Source organism: Diorhabda sublineata, chromosome X (assembly GCF_026230105.1).
Source record: "Diorhabda sublineata isolate icDioSubl1.1 chromosome X, icDioSubl1.1, whole genome shotgun sequence".
NCBI classification, from domain to species: Eukaryota; Metazoa; Arthropoda; class Insecta; order Coleoptera; family Chrysomelidae; genus Diorhabda; species Diorhabda sublineata.
In genome coordinates, this window is record NC_079485.1 from 13,548,011 (window position 1) to 13,571,946 (window position 23,936).

General features: G+C 33.0%; 1 protein-coding gene across 2 annotated transcripts in view; it reads right to left on the minus strand.

Annotated features, from left to right (window-relative positions):
- Nucleotides 1–23,936, minus strand: part of LOC130451491 (neuronal growth regulator 1-like) — a 105,422-nt gene that overhangs the window by 63,973 nt on the left and 17,513 nt on the right. For both annotated transcript variants that reach the window (XM_056790533.1, XM_056790532.1), the window contains exon 2: nt 15,640–15,721. In XM_056790533.1, coding sequence (XP_056646511.1) covers nt 15,640–15,712 — 73 coding nt within the window. In that variant the 5' untranslated portion in view covers nt 15,713–15,721. The remainder of the gene's footprint in view (nt 1–15,639; nt 15,722–23,936) is intronic.

Consider the following 23,936-nt stretch of genomic DNA (forward strand, 5'->3'; position numbering starts at 1 on the left):
TGTTTCAACAGCGGCGATATTTTCGACACTTCAACCAACCCGTAGTCTCACTGGCACGCAACATCACACAACGAATATGAAGACCCAAACTTTTTCACTAAACTTGTTACTAGTAACGAATTTCTGTAGTAAGTTTTTAAGATTTGCAGACGTTGTTTGTTCGTGTACTTCATGATGAAGATGTCTACTGAATAAACTGACAGTGACAGTTAGATGTTAAGTGAAAAGGTGCGTTCACAAACTAAATTCAAATTTGTCAAGTCCCTATTGGAAAACCCATTACAATGTGTAGGAATTGCATCGTGAAAATGACAGTTTCTTTGCTTAAAACTAATTACTTACATTTTCCAAATTTGAACAACTACGAGTACATAACAACTATTTCTTATTCTTCCTCTCAATCTCTACATTTGTTTATGCTCTTTCATTACACAAGATCTCAAGGAATATAAAGAACACAGCTCAAAGAACTAAGTTGTAGCTGACCATTTTTAAAATGTTATGACCAGTTTAGAAAATAAGCGATAGGAAGATGTTGAAATGGAATGGGGGGAAATAGAAAAAAGCAATGAAAGAATCAGAGGGTAACAAACAATCAAAAATGAATGGTTTGATGAAGAATGCAGACAAGCATTGAGAAGAAGAAGGCATGAAAATTGATGTTAGATAATAATAAGATGCAAAAAAAGCAACAAGTTAACATAATAGTTAGTACTGTTAAAAATAATATGATGCTACTTTTGATGATTTCAAACTAAGATTAAGATTAAGGACGTGTGAAGGATAAAAAGATCATTGCATATACTAGCATATACTGGTAGATACGTTCCGAACTTCTCGGCAATGTCATTACTTTTATCACACACCTCGTCTACGTATTTTGAATGATTTCGATTCGAATTTTTATATTGAAATATCTGTTTCTCGAAATACTGTATTGTATTAGAAACAACAAAGTTTTTTATATTGTCTGAAAACGGAAGATTTGACAATAATGTAAATACACGTATAAAAATCGTGAATTCCGTTTTCCGAAAACTTAGGACGTATATCTGTTTTTTTTTAAATTACTTTTTAGTAGAAAACGAATGTTTATTTTTGACGAATGCACTCATCGAATCCGCCATTTTATTTCAAAATAATGTTCAGCAGTACTGACGAGCTGTCGAAATAAGCTGATCAAGGTCAAATATATGGTACTTTAAACAGGTACTTGAACGACTTTTAAAATGAGATATCACTCAATCTCTTTCTATTTAAGATTTTAAGGGTAGTATCAACCCCGCTAGAGGGTTGTGTAATTTAAATTGCCTATACACCTCCTTCAATTACAATTTTAACGATTATTTCAATTGAATTAACTTAATTTATATCATATGTTAAATAATTATATATTATTAAAAATATTATTTGTATTGAATCAATAGTAATACCTACATAGTGTACGAAGGCATTCCACATTGAACTTCCATCTATCGCGAAATTCTTCAGTTCAATTCAAAGTTCGAATTATTTCATATATTCATTCCATCAAAACATAAACTTCATATGAAAAATTCTAATTTTCCTATCAAATACTGATTATTTCTGATCCACTTTGTATAGTATTAAATTTTTTATTACGAAAATAAAATACGTGAATATACGGTGCAGCAAACGTCAAGTTTACCGAGACGCATTTGGTATTCGGTACACATCGGGAAACTTCGTGATTTATATGCGAAATACGTAAGTAGAAGCTAACACAAAGATGAAAGATTCAAAAATTTTATCTACGATATCTAAATATAATAATGAAATATGGAGGGTTATAATTTTCAATAATATTGCATTCAAACCCATTTTTCGTGTATTGTGACATATAATAAAAAATTTTATTAAAAAAATTAATAAAAAAGAAGAAGAATTGGATGAATAATCATTAGTAATAAGACAGATGAGTTTTGACATATTGATATATAGTCCAGGTATAAAATTTTTTATTTGCATAGAAGGAAATATTGACAAAACTTATTAAATTAAATCTTTTTATTTGTAATATATACGAGGTATATGGAAAGTCCTAATACGAAATTAAATATTGAATAAGTAGAATGAATGTTAAGTACAAACATTAAAAGGTATATTCAGATAATTCAACGATTTGGAAAATATCAATTTTCATGATCAATAGTTCAAAATAATTGAAATGAGTAATTTATTACGTATTTTCTATGCATTTAATTCATAACAAACTTAAGATTAATAGAAATAAATAACGTGGATGTCAAAGTTGTCATTTTTAACCATAGAAATGGAGGTTTCCATTTCTATTTGCTGTTACAAATCAATATGTGTTGTGAAAAATATGTATAATATTTCATATCAACTCTAGTAATTGAAACGTAAATTTTAATTAATACAAACAATTAAAAAATAAATGTGAATAAATCCAAAATATAATTTGTTTCCTCGACTATCATTATTATTTGATCCGAATCACGGATGAAGTACTGATTCATGTGATTGCTTCTGTCATATCACACTTTTGTTTGTTGAAAGTTTCAGTCGGGTGGAGAAAGGTTGATTGACAGCATCGAATCTATCGTTAGAGCAGATTTTCATCAAACATTTCTAAGAAACGGAATACTGCGCTGAAATAATGGCATCAAATGCTGATTCCAACGCTCAATCATCTGGGAATACCACTCATCTGTCAAGATTGGAAGCAATGAAAAAGGAGTTGGAAGTTTTGGAAAATGAAGAAGCTATAAACGTATTAATTATTAAGGCTAAATTGGCCAAATGCGACCACGCTAGAGTTTTGATGAGATTATTGGTGAATTGTGTGGATAATTTGATCCGGGGTATATCATTCTAATATCAATTTCGAAATTTAATGTCATTCCCCAACATTTTTCTTAATTTTTCAGATATCAGCGCATCTGTTTTCCTTTGGGAAGGTATGAAGGGAGTCTTGATCGAGCAAAACATCGGTAATGGGGAAACCTGGACCTCGCTGGAGAGATTGTACGGACCCTCAAGACTAGTTCCCTTGAAGTATATCAAATTGAAGTTCCTTGCATTGATACATGATGAGCACTTCCATTTGATCGAGGAATTGTACTTCAGCAAAAAGCAGAGCTTCGAATTGGCCTTCCGAGACATGAAGTCCTCCGTTTCTTCAGATATCGACGAAGCAGCCTTCGAGACTGAAGTTAAGAACTTCACAGAGAAGCTCGGTGCCTTCAAGTTTGCCAGGTTTAATCTTGAAATGTACTCCAAGGATATATGGGACAAAGCAGAACTGGCGCTCTCAGAATATTCACAGATGCTGGGCCATAAATATCAAGAATGGGATAAAGAACGCGAAGCCCTCTTCAGTATCTGTATTACTTTGATGAGTGGTGTCAACTAGTAGTCAAAAATGTTACTAAATGTTTGTTTATTTGTTATTACGTTTTGAAAACGATTTTGATGTTCATTAATTTATTATTTTATAATTTGATCATTGTTACTGTGTTCTGAAGACGATATTTAATAAAGCGTGTTTTTTGAAATAGAGCAGATTTTGATTTTAATTTACCCCTACCATGATAGAATCCAAAAAAATTTTACAAAAAGAATTAAATAGAACCACCCAGTTTTTTCTATTTCAATGCATTCAGGGGTGAAAAGTGAGGCCAATTTATGTATATTTTCCTATAACTCAACCTTACCGTTATCCAGATATTAAATGTTTTCTGTCTATGTTGATTTCTAATTTTCTCTATAAATTTTCAGAAAATATTTAATATCTGGAAAACGGTGAGGTTTAGTTATAGGAGAATATTCATAAATTTGCCCTATTTTTCTACCTTTGGATGCATTAAAGAAGGAAAAAACTGGATAATTCTATTTAAAAAAATAAAAGAATTTGATATTTATGAAGTTAAATTTAGAACACTTTGTATACACACCCTGTATGAAATAAATTTTTTTTTAAATAGATTCAAATACGTCTGACTTTGCTAAAAGCGATCGAATAGAAACCATTTTCATATCTTTACGGGTATTTTCATAAAAAAATAATTTATAAGGGTTTGCAACAGTCAAATTTTTCACAAAAAAATTAATAACTCAAAAAGTATGCATTTTTCGAAAAAAGTTTTCATACAAAAGTATACTAAAATTTTACGTAGATTTGAAAAATGTATCAATATACAGGGTGTTCTATTTAAAATAACAAAGTTACAATCGTATATGTTTGCAAATATTTTAGTTAAAACGATCCGAAAACCCAAACGTAGAAATTTTCATGATTTTACTATAAGTATTTTAACTTACACAGATAGTTTTAACTCGTAGTGGAGAGGCCAGGCAGTTGTAAAATTTGTTTCGATGTTAATAGAAAATTTTTTTAAATATATGAACTGATTACAACATCTATTCAAAATTGCTTTTTGGTAGCTTTTCTCCCTTCTATAAATAAATATGCTTTCTACTGATATCAAAGAAACCTTTGGATTAAAATGGCAATTAGTCCTTCGTGTCTATCTAGTCCAATTAAGATAGAAAGCCTCTTCGGTTTAAATTGGATGTGTGGCAGTTGATTTTTATTAGTCATGCGAACAGTGTTGATGGAATGATTCTGGAAATTGTTTTCCTTAACTGATGAAGATCTTGATTACGAAATGGGTATTTGATGAAGTTTTTAAATTAGAAATTGGTTACCATTCATAAACTTATACAGGGTGTTTCTATATTCGACCAACAACGCTCTACCACAGAGAGATCTCAGTAAATCATTCATTTTGATACACTATTAAGAACTCTAGTTGCTGAAATAAAGGGTGTTAAAAATTTGAAATCAAAATGAAAAATTTCCCATAAATCAAGAATTTTTTTTCCAAATTTGGTGACCTTAATAAAGTAATAGTCATAAGAAAAACTTTAAAAATTTAACCAATGATTAGTTGTCACTTTTATTCCCTTATTTTCTACCCCACTGGAATATATTCTTTATTCAATGTTGTTTTAAAATTGCCTGATTATTTTCAGTTAAAAAACTTTTTATGGAGCTAAAATGGAAATATATATATATATATATATATATATATATATATATATATATATATATATATATTATATAATCTCAAAAACTTATTACACCGTTGTGTCATTGAAAAACGTGTCTTTGACAATAAATATTGATGGGATAACCAAAAATTTGAAAGTGTTCATGAAAAACTCAATAGGATTTAAGTCAGGTGACCTTGGAGAATCCACCTCGACCAATCCATTTTTCTCTAAAACGTCTGTTCAAGTAATTTCTTGCCGTTGCAGCAAAATGAACAGATTTAAAGGCGTTCTTGATTAACATCAATTTGATTTAAAATTTTGAACACCCTATATCTCAGCAATTAGGCCCCGTAAGGGTTCGTATTCCCATATCAAAATGAGTCATTTATTGAGATATCTCTGTGGTAGAGCGTTGTCGGTTTAATATAGAAATACCCTGTATAAGTTTTATACAGGTGAAGATGCGGTTTCGATTCGGTTTTTATTAGATTGCTTAACTGGTTTTGTCTGATTTAAGTGGAATCAGAAACATTCTAATATAATTAGTATCAATTTTGAATTACATAAAATTTTCAGTTTTTTCCTCGAAGTACCAGAGGAGTGTCTCGTTAAAAAAGTTATTTCGTTATTTTTTCGTATACATGATCACAAACAGCATCGTTTGCTCGAAACTTTCCAAAGTTCGAATTGTAGTAAATTTTTTATGGGGCTATCGTATCAATAATGTAAATTGGAATTCGATAAATTTTTATTAGTCTCTCACTCAATTACCTATACATATACATACATATATATATATATATATATATATATATATATATATATATATATATATATATATATATATATATTAAATGCATCTAAATGTTTTTGATTTTAGGTCTATTTTGTTTTAAAATTTATTTTTTTTTCAATAATTTTTGAAAGATAGATGAAAATTTAGACGTTTTGGCTTTTCGCAAATGTCACTGTCCATATCATTTTCTGAACGTCTAAATTTTCATATTTCTTTCAAAAATTATTGAAAAAAAAACTAATTTTAAAATTGAACAGACCTAAAATCAAAAACGTTTAGATGCATTAATATATCATAAGGTCTAAGAAATAAGAAATTAAAGAAATTTATATTTTTTAAATAGTAAAATATTTCTGGTTGTAATTTAGTCTTGATTCTGATACGAGGGTTGCTATTTAACAAGAAATGAAAGCAAATATTTATAATTTGATACGACTTTATATTCTTCAAAATATTCTTCATTCGATTTATTTTGAGCGCATTTCCTTCTATAGTTTGTATGTTTGAATTTTTCAATTGGAATAATGTATTACACATGTTTATAAAGAATGATTTTTCTTTAGACAAATCAATCATCGTTTACTAGTATGCAAGGTGCATCATAAATTGAGCTAGAAAGACATTTCCAATATTGTAGGCGAGATGCTACTCAAGTTTTGAGATCACGTTATTATTTTTCAAAATGTTCTCCATTAAAATCAATAACTTTAACATGCATTTGAACTAATTTCCATTTCGATTGAGGTGTCTCCAAAACATGTGAAATTTCGCATTGTAGTGGTGGAGAATCAGTCGTCTTCTATGATTGGTTTCCAACACTTTTAACAAACAAATACTGGTGTACCATCAAGATTTGAGCTTCAACTAATTGAAAAAATCTGGAAATTGATTTTATATAACTTTATAAGAAACTCTATTCATACCACAGGGCACGGGCTTGGAGTTTGTGATATTATATAATATATATATATATATATATATATATATATATATATATATATATATATATATATATATATATATATATATATATATATGAACTTAATGATCATGTTAGTATTAATAGTCTCGAAAATGGAACCCGGGGCTCGATCGCTACACCAACATGACATAAAACGACTATAAACCCCTCGCTGTTATCTCTCCGCCAGTTGGGGACATCTCGGCAGCGCCACGCTGTGAGCTATTGCCACTAGTTCCACTTTGTTGCTGCCAGAGGATATAAAAATTGATGGCTACGAATACGAATTTCAGATTGCCGAGAATTTGTTCAGTTTTACTTTCATTTACAGGGTGATTTTGAGTTAAATGAATCCGGAATTTTCGTTAGGACATAAGACAGATTCATAGACGACACGGCCATGGATATTATGAGGGTTGTATGCAAAGTTTTCAACGTAACAAAGAAACAAGACATTTTTTTCCATAATTACCATCTGCTGCTACTAAAACGTTGAGGTTAAGAAACAGGAAAAAGTCAATAGGGGGCAGATATTGCGAACCAATTCCAAGAAGGTGCATTGAACTAATGGAAAAGCATTTTATTTTTCTACAAATGTCGTTGCTTTTTCTCATTTTCACCTTATCAAGTAATGATTGTTACTATTTTAGTTATTTGAAGAAAGTTGATAAGCCCAATTTTGTATCTATTCATCGCCATGACTTTACTTGCCTGATGAAACTGTCCTTGCATTTTTTAAGTTGATTCGCCTTTGCAATCCACTGTCTTAACTGTTTTTCCGTTTCAGGTATGTAGTAATGGGTCCAAGTTTCATGTACAGATATAAATTTTGCTAGAAACCTCGTTAATAAAGCAATCCTAATACACGGAATCCATTGCACGGATAGTTGACGCTGCCTTATTCTTTTTTTATGTAAGAATCAAGCACAAGAAGTAGTTCCAGTAGTGCCTACCTTGAGGAGTTGTCTGTGGATATTGATCTTGAACTTCTGTAGGTTGTAGACTTACCTTGGTAGCTGATTCCACAGGTTAGCACTTCTCCAAGGTAAATTGACGTTCAGAGCATCTACAGGTTAGCTCGATGTTCATTAGCCACGTCTGCCCGTCGAGTAGATCTTTCAAATACGGCTCTAGACCTTTCTTCTATGCTTTAGGCTGTCCAGGTGGGATTTATGTTGGACAGCTCGAAAGAGAGTATCGGTAAAACAGAGTCAGGTCAACGACGTTTCTTCTACGTTTTATGCTCGAATTGTTTCGTTTTGTATTGACTCAAGGTATTCTTGGAAACCGGGCTCAATATGTGCCAGCAATACTTTCCAAGTTGGACGAATATTTGAGTCTTGTAGAGGATTAGAAGCTGTTGCATATGAGTATATAGCTTTTTGGTCTTAAAGACGGCTCCAAGTTCTTGTGAAGATGCATTAGCTAGTTCCACCATGTGACTATACCTAGACATGTTGCGCCCAACAAGCGAATTTGCTTTGATAGTAAACAATCCCTTAGTAAAAACAAGTAAAACAACAGCCTGGGTTGTTGCTGTATCAAATCAATTATTTTTGAGATTGGTATTGATTGTGGTGATCTGTTGGTGCCTACGAAGATTATTGGAACGATTTATTTGAACCAGTGCGCTAATTTCAGCGAAGCTCAATCCATTTTGAGTTGTATCCATCGATAGCAGCCTGAGTGGATCGGTCTTTGAGAAAATTAGAAAGTTAGCATGCGAAATCCTGTCAAAAGTCTTTGATATGTCAAGAGAAATTGCTCTCCATTCCCCATAATTATCTATAGCTTCAGTCCATAAGTTCAGGTTGATCTATGTTCAGGAAAGTAGTATCGATGATCGCTGATGATGTTAGCAGCCTCAAGATCTACTGGTTAACGATATACTTCATGACCAGCAGTGGCTGGGACTGAACCAATCGGAGGGTAGTTGGAAACCATCTTTTTCTGTTGTTTTTATTTACAACACGTCTAAGAGGCTAGTAATGTCGAAATAAAAAACAATTTAGATCAGCATTAGTTCTATATTTTAGATCAATAGAAAATGCAAATTAAAAAACGGTTTTTGTGAAATAGTGAGGTTGAAAAAACGTGTACTTTCAAAAAAGACTATAGCTTTTATATTGACATGAATAAAAGCTATATAGCTATATCTTTTATTGCTATAGCAACGTTATAAGAAAATCTACTTACTGTAAAAACAACTACAACCCCCGTTTTATCCCATATTTTTTTTATTAGAGTCTTGGATATAAACTAATAAAGCTTTAGCGGTTTATGGTAATGGATTAATTAAATTTTTATTACCGTACCAAAGCGGGTTTCCTGAATTTCTAGAAACTAAGAACATTTATGGTCAAAATCATTGAATGAAATTATAAATTTCCATCTAAACTTCATCTCTTCAATAAGTTACTCCATTTTTCATTCGAGACTCACTCGTTAGGACCTTATACTTTTATAAATGGTCATTATTTCTTAGTATCGTGAGATTGAAGCTTTTGAATATTTTTTTTATATGGAAACAACGTTTATGAATCATTTTTCACCAAAAATGTATATAACGGTTATGTACATTATGTTGCTGGAGGAGTATTTTGTGAAGCAGACCAGATCCGTGGATCCACGATTGCAGAGGGCCCTCGGACAATAAATTTTTGTCTTTCTAGACGTTTTTCTGTGTAATTTGGAGTTTCAGCTCATAATAAATTGTACAAATTGCTAGAAATAGGTGATGGAGTGAATTTTATAGTCAATTTGAAATATAATTCAAAACATCTTGATTAAGAGGTAATTCGAGCTCTATTCTGATCAAATAGATATAGATAGATAGATAGTTGAAACTTTGTGTAAGGCTTGGTGAGACTTGTCACTGACGGGTTAATTTTTGCTTTTTGTTTAACTATGAAGAAAAAACTACAGAAACGAAGTATGAAGTGATCGTGATGGTTAAATCGTTGTTCGGAATAAATTACACATCCTTGTTGCTTGGCCTATAACTCAACCACCAGTTTCATGTCGTGACAAGTTCATGCTTTCCTTGAAAAAGAGATATTATCGCATTCTGTGTGTTTTCACATACCTATGCGAAATTTCAGCTACTGCGTACAGGAGAACAATGTTTTTATTGTTTCGTCGGCCTTCATTGAATTCCTGGTGGCGTTCTTTTAAAACAAAAGGAACAAATTAAATTATTATAATTTTTAGACACCGCCGGATATGGTAATTCCCCAAAACGAGAAGATGTCGGAAATTTCTTGTTGGTAGATGGAAAAACGTGCTAATCATGATAATTTCTGAGAACGAAGAATTCGAGATGTTTTCTACAATCTTCAAGCTGTAAACGTTTAATTTGTATGAAAAATACACCAGGAATATAGAAAATTTAATTAGTTTTCATTTTTCAACCCAGTTGTTCTTTGCCATCACTATACAGAATGTGCAAATAACAACTGTAAAAGCTCTCGAAGAAATGTAATTCCTCAACACTTCAAATTTGACTTATATCTTGTTAAATCACAATTTGAATACATGAGTTGTACCAAAATTAATGTACCCAGACTTTTCAAAGGAAGAAAACATTGTTTATGTTATTAAATTGGAAAGCTTATAATATTGTCTAATTCTGAAGACGATTTCAATACGAAGTCGAAGAAGTCTCCTCCAATATGTGATTTTGCAGCGGTTGCCACCTAAGTTTGGTTGGAGAACAGAGGATAATCGATGAGAACGAAGTCCGAGCTGTATGGTGGATGGTGCATAGTCCAAAAGCTTTTGCGTTTGACTAGGAACGCACTCTAGAACCAAATACCCAATTTATGCCCAGAACCTACAAAATTGGACCAGAAATTGATCTTGGCCAGTTTGTAGTCCACAATAGTCTTCAAGAATTTTTGTGTTGGTGAATATAATTAAACATTTCAGTACTTTCAACAACTTTTGTGTCATAAGTAGAAGTAATTTGGGTTTTACCTGAAATATGAAGACTACCCATGCAGGTATATGAATGTATGTTCATTGTTATACTCAAAAAGCGTTGATTTCTACTGAAGGGAAGAGTTCTGGTGAATTTAACATCAAAATCTTAATGAGCGATCACGGAAACCTTGTGAGTGATATGTTGCTTCATCGCTTCATGGAGTATAGGCCGAAATGCGAGTGGGTGGTTATTGGGTGTTTAAGGGGGTGAGTTTTCATAAATTTGGCATCAAATTCGTTATCGAAGATCACAGAAACCTTGTGAGTGATATGTAACTTGATTGCTTCATAAAGTATGGGTCGAAATGCGAGTAGGTGGTTAAGAGGGTGAGTTTTTATAAATTTGGCATCAAATTCGTTATCAGCAATCCCGGAAACCATGAGATCAATACAAAACTACATTGCTTTATGAACAATGAGCTATTTGATGCAAGGAGGTGGTTGTTGAGGTATGAAAGAGGGCAGTTTGTCATGAAATTAGTAGTCAATGACCATAAAAACCTCAAAGAGTGAGATTTTTCAATCTTGACAAGCTTTTTGAGATTTTGCCCCTCAATTGACTACCCCCTACGTCCATTATCGTCTCAATTTCTCAATATCTTCCAGGGTTCATTGTCGTCCCAGGTCTTTCCTTGTTTTAATGTAACTGACATAGAAACAACTTTGTCTAACTAAAAATTAAAAAATTCTTTGACTTATACTTCTACGCATATACGTTGACTGTTATTTCTGTATCACGTCGTAGCAGTAAAAGAAAATGAGCAGTCGGTTTTGTGGTATTTTCATAACGCCATAGGGCGAATTGGTCATTTTCTTTAACGGCCGCTACACGAATTTCCCATTATGGACATTTTTCATGTGCTAGAACGTGTAGGTACACTGACAATGAGTTTTATATTACTCGTTTTGAAGCGTGAGTTCCATTTACCAGTTATCCGCAAGGCGGTAATTCACTTATTATATATATATATATATATATATATATATATATATATATATATATATATATATATATATATATATATATATATTATCACGCTTTTTCCGAAATAAAATCAAACAGAACAAGACGAAACAATATATAGAGTGATCAAAGTAACCAAACTTCCAAACTTACATAATGGTTCTTCGAATCGGAAAAAATTATCAATTATTGTAATTGTGAGTGTCAGTGTAGTGAATAAAGTCTTCAGTATTAGTATAATTATTGATTACAGTATAATACACAGGTTTGCTAGCATTACATCAGTAATACAATTCTTCGGTACCATTTTATAGTACGATTCGTCTTTAGTTTCAAAATAGACTTTAATTTTGGCAATAACCTTTTTATTGGTATAATATTTCATAGTTTATGTCCAGCAAGAGTCATATTGAGGTACGAGAGCAGGAAAAAGTCGCTAGAGATAGATCTGGAGACTATGGTGGATGTGGAAGCCATTCTAAGCCCAATTTATGCGATTTGGCCATTGATTTCATTTATTTTTGACAAGCACTCTATTTTCTTTCAAATGAGACGTGTTCATATACTTGTTTTACTATATATACTCAAATACTTATTTTTTGAATTATTTGTGATTTCTATTATATCAAAATGCATAGGATACTGCTCATTGAATACAAAAAGGTATCAGCTGTGCATTTTACTGTTCCAACAAATGTAATTCAATAATATATTTTTGGTAAGCACATAACCACTGTATATAACATCTGAGAAACTTCACGAATTTCAAATTTTAATCGGAAGTCGTGGAAACCCTCCTAGTTCGCAAGACGTGAATTACTCCGGATCACAAGCACTACATTATAATATCGTTATTTTAGAGAAGTTGGAGGAGAACATTTATCAAAAGTTTAAAGTGTTACTTTAGTCCCGAAGTGGAACTAATTCAACTACCATTTCGTGAAAGTCCCCCATTTTAAAAAGACCAGGGAACTCCTTTCGTAAGTATTGTTTTTATGTTCATTAACTGTCTCCCTGACGTTGATAAATCACCTGGGGTACAGCTAATTTGAGTAAACGATTTTTTAAATACGTAAACTGATATTTGGAAGGGAATGATGAATTGAGACAGTACAGATTTAGTGGAGTTATCTACCCCAAAACTGGAACTACTACATCCGGGTTTCACTTTCCAATCAATAGAAGACATTGAAAATATATCAACAAAGCTTAAAATTCTTAAATATTTCTACATATGGCGTAAATCAAATTCTCAATTGAAAGAAATCACTCCATATCTAAATAGAAACATCGTTTACTAATGGAAGGTCTGGATAGTGGAGAGTTTGAAACACTGAAGAATGCTTCCACATATGACAACGTGGGACCAGTTCTTGACTGGAAGAGATTGCTTCAAGGTTGAACAGAAACATTGTACATTAATGGAAAGATTAGATTGTGGAGAGTTTGAAACATTGGAGGATGTCTGCATATATGACAACGTGGGAGAAGTTGTTAACTGAAAGAGATTGCTTCAAGGTTGAATAGAAACATTGTACATTAATAGAAGGCTTAGATAGTGAAGATTTTTGAACATTGAAGAATATCTTCACAAGCTGTGAGGAATTGCTCCATGTTTGGATAGAGACACTACTACCATTGTTCATTGATAGAAGTAATGGATAGTGAAAAACTGTACGGGTCTTTCAAGATGAGCCAAATCCATCCAAGTTGTTCGCGCATGAAACAATTTGAAGCAAATGGTTGCCTGTTTTTTGGAATTATGGACATGTTGCCACTGTTCCATTAGAGCAACGTAGTACGATCAATTCTAAATGGTACACCAGCATTTGTTTTCTAGAAGTGCTCTTTGATTGGCACCCAATGATTCCACAGTAAATTGCAAGGTCAACACTTTTCTACACTTGAAGAAGCGCTCTAATCACATGATTGGGAGATACTTCAATCGAAATAGAAAAAGTGTTTCGACAATTGGTTCAAACGCATGCAAAAGTGTATATCCAATTATAAATATTTGTTTTTATTTGTCCATCTCAAATTTTGAGTGGTAACTCTCGTACAACACTTAAAATGTCTTTCTAGCTCAATATTTGATGCTCCTGGGCTATGTTACACTTTGTATACTAGTAAACGATTGATTCTTGCTTAATAAACATAATGTGATATCTTTTTCCAATTAAAAACTCCCATCAAACAAAACGTAGGAAATGCGTTGAAAATGAAACAGCTTTCGGTTAAAAGATGATACATTAAGGATCTATTTAGATACATTATAATAATATATTTATCAATTTCTTATATTTCGTGTGCTCCAGATTCCAATTGATTGGAACGAAAACTGCGACGTTCGTAGGCTTTAAATCACGTGTAAATAAATACACTCGAATCGTGAAAAGTTCCAGCTATTCTTTTTCAAAGTAAAAGCGCCACAACGTGAAAACTCGGATTTAAAAACGGAAATAAATTAGTGGAACTTTGTGAAAATAAAAATAGTAGAAAATAACATTTTTAAGATACGATAGAAAGTTGTTTGTCTTCATTTACTTTAACAAAAAATATTGGAATTTTATGATTAGGTAAATAATCAGATGGAAAGAAAATTTCGAAAAAAGTTCAATAGAAAAATGATATGAATCAAATTTTTTAAGATTAGATTGGGTATAAAGAGATAAGGAAAATATTCTATTGTAATAAAAAACCTTCTAGGTACTTCATATACACCCCTCCCCTCGCCATACACCTTTCCATACGTTTTTTCCATTGATCGGAGAGTTGCTGGAAGTCTTCTTTGGTTAGTGCCTTTAGGAGCTTTACCGCTTCCATCGACTCAAATCTCTTTCAAAGCAGATTTCATCTTCGGAAACAAAAAAAAGTCACACGGTTCTAAATTTGATGAGTACGGCGGGTGTTAGAGCACTGGGGATGCAAAAACGAGCTAGTTCTAGCAGTGTTGCCAAAACTGACAAATGATGAGTCTGATTGACAGTCTGACCTTCTGGAACCTATTCAGTCATTGCGATACCGATAATGTCGAAAGAAAACGATCAACATTGCCTTGAATTTTGATTTGGACATCCTTGTTTTATTATTCTGGGCGATTCAGGCCTCTTCAAATGCATCGATTGTCGCTTTGTTTCATTATAGTATTGAAAAATTCACGTTTCGTGGAAAGTTATAACGTTTCTCATTAGTCCAGGATCTTTTCTAGGAAATCTGAGCAGACCCGTTGACGCAAGAGCTTTTGGTCAGGAGGCAGATTTTTTAGCACAGACTTTTTCTAACCGTCTCTTTATCGGCGTTTACAGCTTCTGCAATCATTCGTATGCACATGCGACGATCTGCACTCACAATTTGGTTCATTTTGGTGACTGTTTCTGGAGCTATCTGGGCGTTGGTCATCTTCAGTGCTCTCTTGGGACTCACTAAACCGCTTACACCCCTTAAAAACACGCGTACGAGATAGAGAATTGTCCTCAAAGACAGATCTACTGGATACGTTTTTCTTTTAATTAGATTTTGTACAAATTTTAGTTTTTTGATTTCTATATAATACTTAATTTTCCAAATATCCGTTAATTTCATCAAGATAATCCGGGAAGCTGAAATTTCTAATAAAAATATTTATTTTCTATGAATATTTTGAATGGTGCACTAATTAATAAGAGATACACTTTTATTCAGATGCTAATTGATGCATGAAACCCTTCATCTTTCATTTGTTACTTCAAAGCACGTCAAAAGGGCCAATTATAGTTGAAGTACTGAAATTTGATGATAAAAAAAAAAACGTAAGCATGTTGAATTTTATACGAGCAATTTAATTATGATGAGCAACTCAACGACGTTGTTAACTTCAAATTTTAAAAGGTATATTAATAAAAAATATTAATTACTCACTTGTATCCATAGATGATGCTAGAATTGGACTAACTAAGATGAACAATATGATTCTACAATACTCTGTCAACATGACGAATGCCTGTAACAAAACAAAATCATTTTATAATAATATTTATTGTTATTATCATTATTATTATGACTTATGCACTACTCAACCTAGACCCGGTATTATTTATCGATCTCGGATAGATGCGCAGTTTGAAATTGTGCATTCGCAGTCACAGATTTCTAATCCTGAACGTATTCAGTCACTAGATTCATGCGCAGTTTGAAATTGTGCGTTCCTGTGAACAGATTTCTAATCCTGAACACGTTTTGTCATCATATTCATGTGAAGTTTGAAATAGTACGTTCCTGTGCACAGATTTCTAGTCCTGAACTCGTTCTGTCATCAGATTCATGCGCAGTTTAAAATTGTGGATTCGCGGTGCACAGATTTCTTGTCCTGAACGTGCTCTGAAAACGTCCAATGTATCCTCAGACCTGCGTAAGAATATTTTAATTTGGCGCATGTGCATTCATCCTTTTTGTGTTATTTACCACAAAATAACCTCTAACCAATGTAGTTTTCTATTTTCCTTGACGTGCCCATAAATTCTGTTGGGTAGGCAAGTGATAGGTCTATACTGAGTGGGGTCATCCATCTGGGATATTTTTGGAAGCAAATGAGTGGAATCTAGTGCTAAAAACGTTGGAATATCTTCTGGGTTTTGTAGGAAGTTAGAAAATTCCCTGGGTGCGCTTGGGAATTTCTTATACCAGTGTGTGGTCAGTGTGAAATATTAAATATCTTCCCTTTGGCAACATGTAAACGTAATCCAGCTTTTGGTCGGGACATTGTAGATTACTATTAATGCAGGTCCGTCGCGAAATTCTTGTAAGGGAAAAAATTTGAATGCAAAGAGTTATTGAGAATACACTGCGATAATTTCTTGAGCTTCAATCTGAAAAATGGTTCTACCAAGTTCATAAAGAGCTTGAATCAAAACCAACCGATATATATATATATATATATATATATATATATATATATATATATATATATATATATATATATATATATATATATATATATATATATATATATATGAAATACGATGGGCTATAGTTCGAATCTGAATTTTTGAAAAACAAAGTAAACATAATTATGAAATTACTATTTTACAAAATTAAATTATATCCTTTTCAAGTGACGTTTTCGATGTAATGAGGTATCCAAATTGACAATGCTGCTAATTGATTATAACTAGTTAGAACGATATTCCACTGATGGTAATTCCAATTGGTAGAACAACGTCTGCTTAGCAGAACGTGTGATATTAACCACAAATATAATTTTGGGATGTTAATTATATCAGTAGACACGTAACCAGCTGGTACGAGCTATTACTATAACGAGAAATCATAGTTTGAAATCAATATTCGATACACATTATAATTAAATTGTGGTCGTCTATTTATTTTGGTATTTAACATCAAGGAAGTCATTTTTTTCGAAGCTTTCAAATCTTTGATGCCACTTGTTAAACAAGTTTAGTAAATTAGATACAAACATCGCTAATTTTGATATGGGATATACAGAGATGCTCATCAAACTAGTCGATTACAAGAGGTGACAAACATTAGTAATAAAAATTATTGAGGATATCTTGGGAAAGATATTTGAGGTGGAGGAAGCTCTAGCACAAGAAAACATTCATAAATGTCTTATAAAATACTGACCCCCAGAAGTTAATAATATAACCTAGTTGTGTTCAAAAAAAAATTTGTTATGCTAATTTTTTTGATAAAAACTATGATAAATTTAATGTTAACTGCATTTTCATTCTAGATCTTGATCATAAAAAATATTGCTCATACATAATATAAACAAACTAATCACAAGATAATTTGGAATTTAAATGTTTTTGTCCTTTTGTTTTATTTGCATTTCTTTTATGGTTTTTGCTTTAAAATGATGAAAATGATAAAAAATTATTATTCATCATCATCTACCGTTCAAAGGATAAGCAAAAAACTGATTTTTTTCACCTATAACTTTGAATACATTCATCACATATCAATTAAGAAATCTTCGCGTGGTTTCTATCGTGGAAAGAAAAAAAAACAGTGTTCCAGTTGCTATAGGGTGAATAAATTTTGTTTCCTTGGCCGAGTTATTAGATCTTGTAAGACTAAGAGCGTCCTCTCACCTCTCGGTCGTGAATAAGGTTTCATAATAGCTTGAGGGGTATATACCGCTCATGAATATTTAAGTTTCCATTGAGACGACAGCCGTGATTTAAGTGTGAACGTGACGATGGAAAATCAAAACGGTTTTGCATTTAATACTTTTTTCCTCGTTCAAAAATCGGAATTCAAATTTCACCTGGATATATTACACCTATTAGATTTATTTATTGACTGATTTGAATGCAAAACGAGAAGATATCTTAAAATTCAATGGTAGTAATTCTCAGCCTCAAAAAGTGTGTCAAGTAATAGCAGTGATGGATTAATTTCTAGACCATTGAGGCCCAAGGTAGTATAAATGGAATGGGAAAAAACAGTAGACAAAAATAAGTTTGTTCAAAAAATATATACACGTTAAAAAAAGTACACTCAAGAGAAAAAATCTTGAAACAAAATATTTTCTTAAGCCAAGATTTTTTCCTTGAATAAAGTTAACAATTTTTTCAGTTTATCATAAATCAGTCCATCAATTTACTCCTTAATCTATGAGTGAGATAATATTTTTTAATAGATCAAATAACACGTGTACAAAGCGTTTTAAACTAACTGAACCCCTAGAAAATAATTCTTTGAATCAAATGAATTTTCTTGGTTAATCATATAATAATGCAAACAATATGTCAATTATATATTCAGGCTTTCAGATCGCATCAAAATAATCATTCATCCAGCAGATTTTGTTCCTTGTGCCAACCATTCTTTCAATTTGTTAGGTAGGCAGTTCAATCGCTAGCAGAAGGAGTTGCTGGAAGATCTTGGTCTGCAAACACGTTTAGTGTTAATAATCTTTCTCAAACTCCTTGGTCTGCTCGAAATGTTGTATTCAGATACGCATCATCATCAGATCTTTATCGGTTGTGGAATGGGTCTCTTCAAAATTATTATTTGATTCAGGTAAGGGGTGGTAATCACTGAAGGACGCTTCTACACGTTGCTGTTTGTTATCATCCGTCAGCATTTTCTGGACCCACTTTGGCAGAACCTAAACGAACTCCCAAAATGTTGATACTGACGGTGAGGTCTTGAAGCGTCACTCTTCGATCTTACTGCCGCAATTACTTCTTAGGAAAATGATCTCCAGCTAAAATGTTGGACGTCTTTGGTGTTAGAATCATCTGAAAGTTTCATCTTTCCTGGTTACCAAGACAATAATAAACGTTTTAAGGGCTGGAAATGGGAGAAAGGGTGCCAGGTTACACGCCAAATTCCCACCTAACAGCTTCTGAAGTTCTTTGGAAATTTTATTTTATGGACAACCCCCATCGTTATGTGGTTGTATGAAAACTATCTCCAGACAATTATTAGGACATTGAATTTGGAACTTGTGAACACGAAAAGAACTGTTACATACATACTCAAGTGAGCAAATATAAAAACTTGCGCATGGAATAAAAACGAAAACAGAAAAAAAAGAAACGTTTTAAAACGAATTGCTCATGTTTTGATAATTGAGTTTTTTGTGAAGGATATCGCGTGATGTGAAAAATTGACTGTCACGTGAAGAGAGAAACTTTTGTGTCATAGCATAGTTTAAATATCGACCTGTCTGGCCGTTTAGTTTTGAATAATTTACAAAATGGTAACGCTTTTTTCAGCTAAGGTGTAATTTACTTAACACCAAGGAATGTACGCTGTAAATTTCTTTTTTTGTTTGTAATTAAATCACTCATATATCTATCTAGTAGTTTTTATTCTTTTAGTTTCTTGATTATACGATTAGAAAAAAGTAGCGTGGAAGAAAAAATTTTTCATGAATGAATGAACCACCGAGAGAAGGGGCAGATTGCCCCTGGTCCACAAGAGGCCTCATTTTTTTATTTATATAAATCCCAAACAAAGCATAGTGTTTTTTCAGTTAGACAATGAAAAACGTGAAAGAAAAGTTTGAAATTATGAGTTATCCCTCAGATTCGTGTTTTTTATTAATTAATATCAAAATAGCTCTAATATTTTGTTGATAAGTTCGAGGATTGTTCCTGAAGTACCTGGCCTAACCTAAAGATGGAGGTAGTTGCTTGTAATAGAAAGTACACAATCTATACACCATATGTTTCAAGTTTGAAGACGCCACGTTATTTGATATATGTTTGTTAGCCATCAATAGTGAATAGAAAAAAATTGGTCATCGTTATGTGATACAATAATTTTATTTGAGGAGCGTAGGCCACCAAATATAAAAATTAAACTAGATTGTACTCTGGGTGAGTCAGCTTCTCCAATATCAACAGTAAAATATTGGGTAGCAAAATTTAGACGAGACCGTATGAATTGAGAAGACCAGCAACGCAGTGGTCGACCAAATTAGGTGATGACTACCAGAAATTCCACAAAGCGGTAGTGGATGATCGTCTACTTAAAGTGCGCGAACTAGCAGACATAGTAGGCATTCTGAAAAGTGTGGTACATCGAATATCAATTGAAAATTTGGACATTTCATAACTATGGATGAAACGTGGTTCCATCACTGCACAACTGAAACAAAAGGACAATCAAAAACATGGACTAAAGAGGGAGAACCGACTCCAATGAAGGCAGAAATCATTCCATCTGCAGACAAGGTCATGGTGTCGGTTTTTTGGGACGCGCGTGGAATAATTTCCTTTAACTATCTTGAAAAAGAAAAAACTATCAACGGCGAGTATTATTGCAACGTTTCAGCGAAGAAATCAAGCAAAAACCGACGCGTTTGGCTAAGAAAAAAGTGTCGTTTCTTCAAGATAATATAACAGCTCAAACACCCGTTATTGCAATGGCCAAAATTGATGAATTGAAGTTTGAATTGCTACCTTATGCACCCTATTCGTCAGACTTAGTCTTCTCAGATTATTTTCTGTTTCCAGACTTGAAAAAATGGCTCCGTGGTCAAAGATTTTTCAACAATGAAGAGGTCATGTCTGCAGTTAATGGATATCTCTGGTAAAAGTGTATGGAGCTAAAAAGAGAGAAATTTTTTTTTCAAAACTATTGTCTTATCTTTGTTGGGCCAGGTACCAGAACCATCCTCGTACTATAAGAAATAGTCAAATAGAACTAAAAATTGATAGTTCAATTAAAAATTTCAAATTTCATAATATTTATAAACTATATTTTTTCATATACCAAAATTTTTGTATTTTTATTAAACATTTTTCTAGAAATGTTCGATAAAAGCTCAGCTCATGCCAAGAATTTATATTAAATTTTAGACGGACTTTGGAAAAACGAGATATTGGGTCAGTTAAACTCTGCCCCAGACCACCAAAAGTCTCTTGGCGACCCTGTATCAAATACTCATGAACTTGGGTCTTATTTCTAAGCATTGTTCGTCCCGGAAGTACTTCATCTAGTTCTAGAAGAAAAAAAAAATAAACTGAATTATAATTAACAAATCCAGAGATGCTTGTCCACTTTACGATTTGGAAGAAGCTGTCCTCATAGCATCAGACGAAGTAAATCTACAAGAATGCCTTTCAAATACAACCAAATGACAGAATAGTTCAAAATGAGGATTTCCATTGACGAGACAAAGTCTATGACAATAAGTAAAGACCCAGTACACTGCAACTTAGCGATAGACGATAAAATAAAAGAATAAGTTATGAATTTCCATTATCTAAGAGCTTTAACATCAAGCAATACTTACATCTACGAAAAAGCGTGCCAACAAGACCTAGCTTAGAAGCTGTTAATGGCCCAGATTTGGTGGGACTCTGGAATGATAACAATGTCCCTCGCTTGGTTTACAAGCCGGGATCAGACCTGGTTACCTAGATAAACCCAAGACTGGTCTGCAAACCTGGGCCAGGCTGTTTGTTTGTAAAAACAGATTTTCAATATATTGTTAATAAAATAGTTTTATGACATATTTCTATTTGACTGTCTGACTATAGGGTGGCCGAGATCGGGTTACTCAGAGTTCAGCCAGGCTTTGGTGAATATGAGATGGCCGAGGTAAGGTTATATAGAGCTGGCAGACTCTAAAATGGCCGGGGCTAAGTTACCCAGACTGCTACCAGGCTTAGGCTATTATTTGTCATAGCCAAGGCCCAGCGTTGGTCCAAGCTGAGCCTCGTCGTTCAAGTCCGGGGGCTTCTATATGGGATGGCAACAAAATAGTTGATCAAATGCTGCTACTTGGATAAATTTAAGCTCTGATTTATTTGTATCCTATTTGACACAATAATAGAAGTTACTTCATAATAATTAACGAAATAGGAAAAAGAATTGGAGAAAATAATGTTACATCAAGAAAAAAACACTTTGTTTGTCGTTTGCTTATTTAACCACTTAACTTCAGATACAAAGTTACATACTCCCTTAATATCCCAACTTTCAGTTATTTAAGCTTCTGTGAAGTTTGTCTTAGAACTTAGAACGTTTTCTGGAAGCGTATTATTCCATTTCGCTTATCTTTTCAATTTTCTTTTCAAATTCGAGTTAGAAGTTTAAGAACCGACTTTCTTGTCTCAAATTGAATGGCGAACAATGTAGAATATCAACATGGAAAATGCGAATGTTTATAAGCGAAAGCACAGTGTATAGATTCGGTAACAGACATGTATTCAGTATAATACACTCAATAGAAAGGTCTTTAACATTTTTTTCCTCAATATACAGCATTTCTACAATCTACTCTATGAGCAAAGCAATAAGTGAATTGTCTATAAGTCACTAAAGTAGTGACGCGGTGGAGGTGCATCGTGGTGTCATCTAGGAGGTATTCAGCGATACTTCTAAAACTCATTTGATTCACATCGATGCTTACCGCGCGGTTCAACTGCCTGCTTTGCTGTGATTGGTCCGTTCTGGGGTTATCCTCATGTAGGAATGAAATAAATCGGGGTCGTTTCTTAGCTCACTGAAAAGGTGGTGGTATTCCACTAGACTGTTACTTCTTCTATTTATTGGGTGGACTGAAAACCGCTTGTAGATTTCTTATCATCCACCATAGTTAGTTGAAGCTGACGTTTCATCACTATCCGAACTTGTTTCCAACAACATTGCACAAAATACAGGGTATCTTTGTTTTGATTGACACACATCACTCTCCAAGTCTGATCTGCCATGACAGCGCGAGTGACCTCTTCGCTATGTGCAGTCGACATCGACCGCGGCATCCACCACCCAATTTTCTGTTCGTATCCAAATGAGTTTGGTTTTTGAAAGCATCGCTGTAGACCTCCTGGATGGCACCGAAGTATCGCTGTAGACCTCCTGGATGGCACCGCGATGCACCTCCACCGCGACTTACCTGTTATTTTGGGCCTGGTTAACCACAATATATTTGATTTACTTGGATGTCGATCGCAATTGGTATGGTAGAGAAGTAATTAATTTTCGAGTCTCAGCTAACCTTTCCGGAAGTAGCCATTGCATATTTCTTAATTTCATAGCTCTCACTTGTTTTTGATATGTGTCTTTCATGTAAGTTTTCAATCTAAATGTAACCCTAAGTACTTGGCATTTTGTGAATGTTATTTCCACTGATTTATTAGCATTGACGTTAATTTTCCACTGATGGAGCTAGTTTTGAAACAAATTCAGACGATTTTGTACTTTTTGGGACTATGAACTCATAATTTAGTACTGTCGGTGGGTTTTATCAAAAATTTCAGACGAATAGCTAGACATCAAAAAATAACAAGGGATTGCTTAAAATTGGCTTAAATCCAGCCGAATTGCTCTTATAACATCAGTAATACATCTAAGTTCATCATAGTGAATAATACAGTAATTTCACTGAGAATGATTGAATTTTTTATGGAGCAGTTCTATTTCAAATTCGTAAGCAAATGACCAAAGTTTTAATGGAAGTTTAACAGACCAAAGCTGAATGATAACTTCTTTTATTATAATAGTTTCATGAACTGTGATAATATCCAGCAGTTTCAGGTTTATATACATAATAAAATGTACTATTTCATCATTTTTATGTTAATATACACAAAATTATCATCACAATTAAGAAATATTCTGTAAAATATAATTGAAAATTTGATTTACATTTATTGGAATCTGTATATCAACCTGTAGATCAAAAAAAACGTGTTTGCTGATATCGCTAGATCACGTTTGTTCAATTT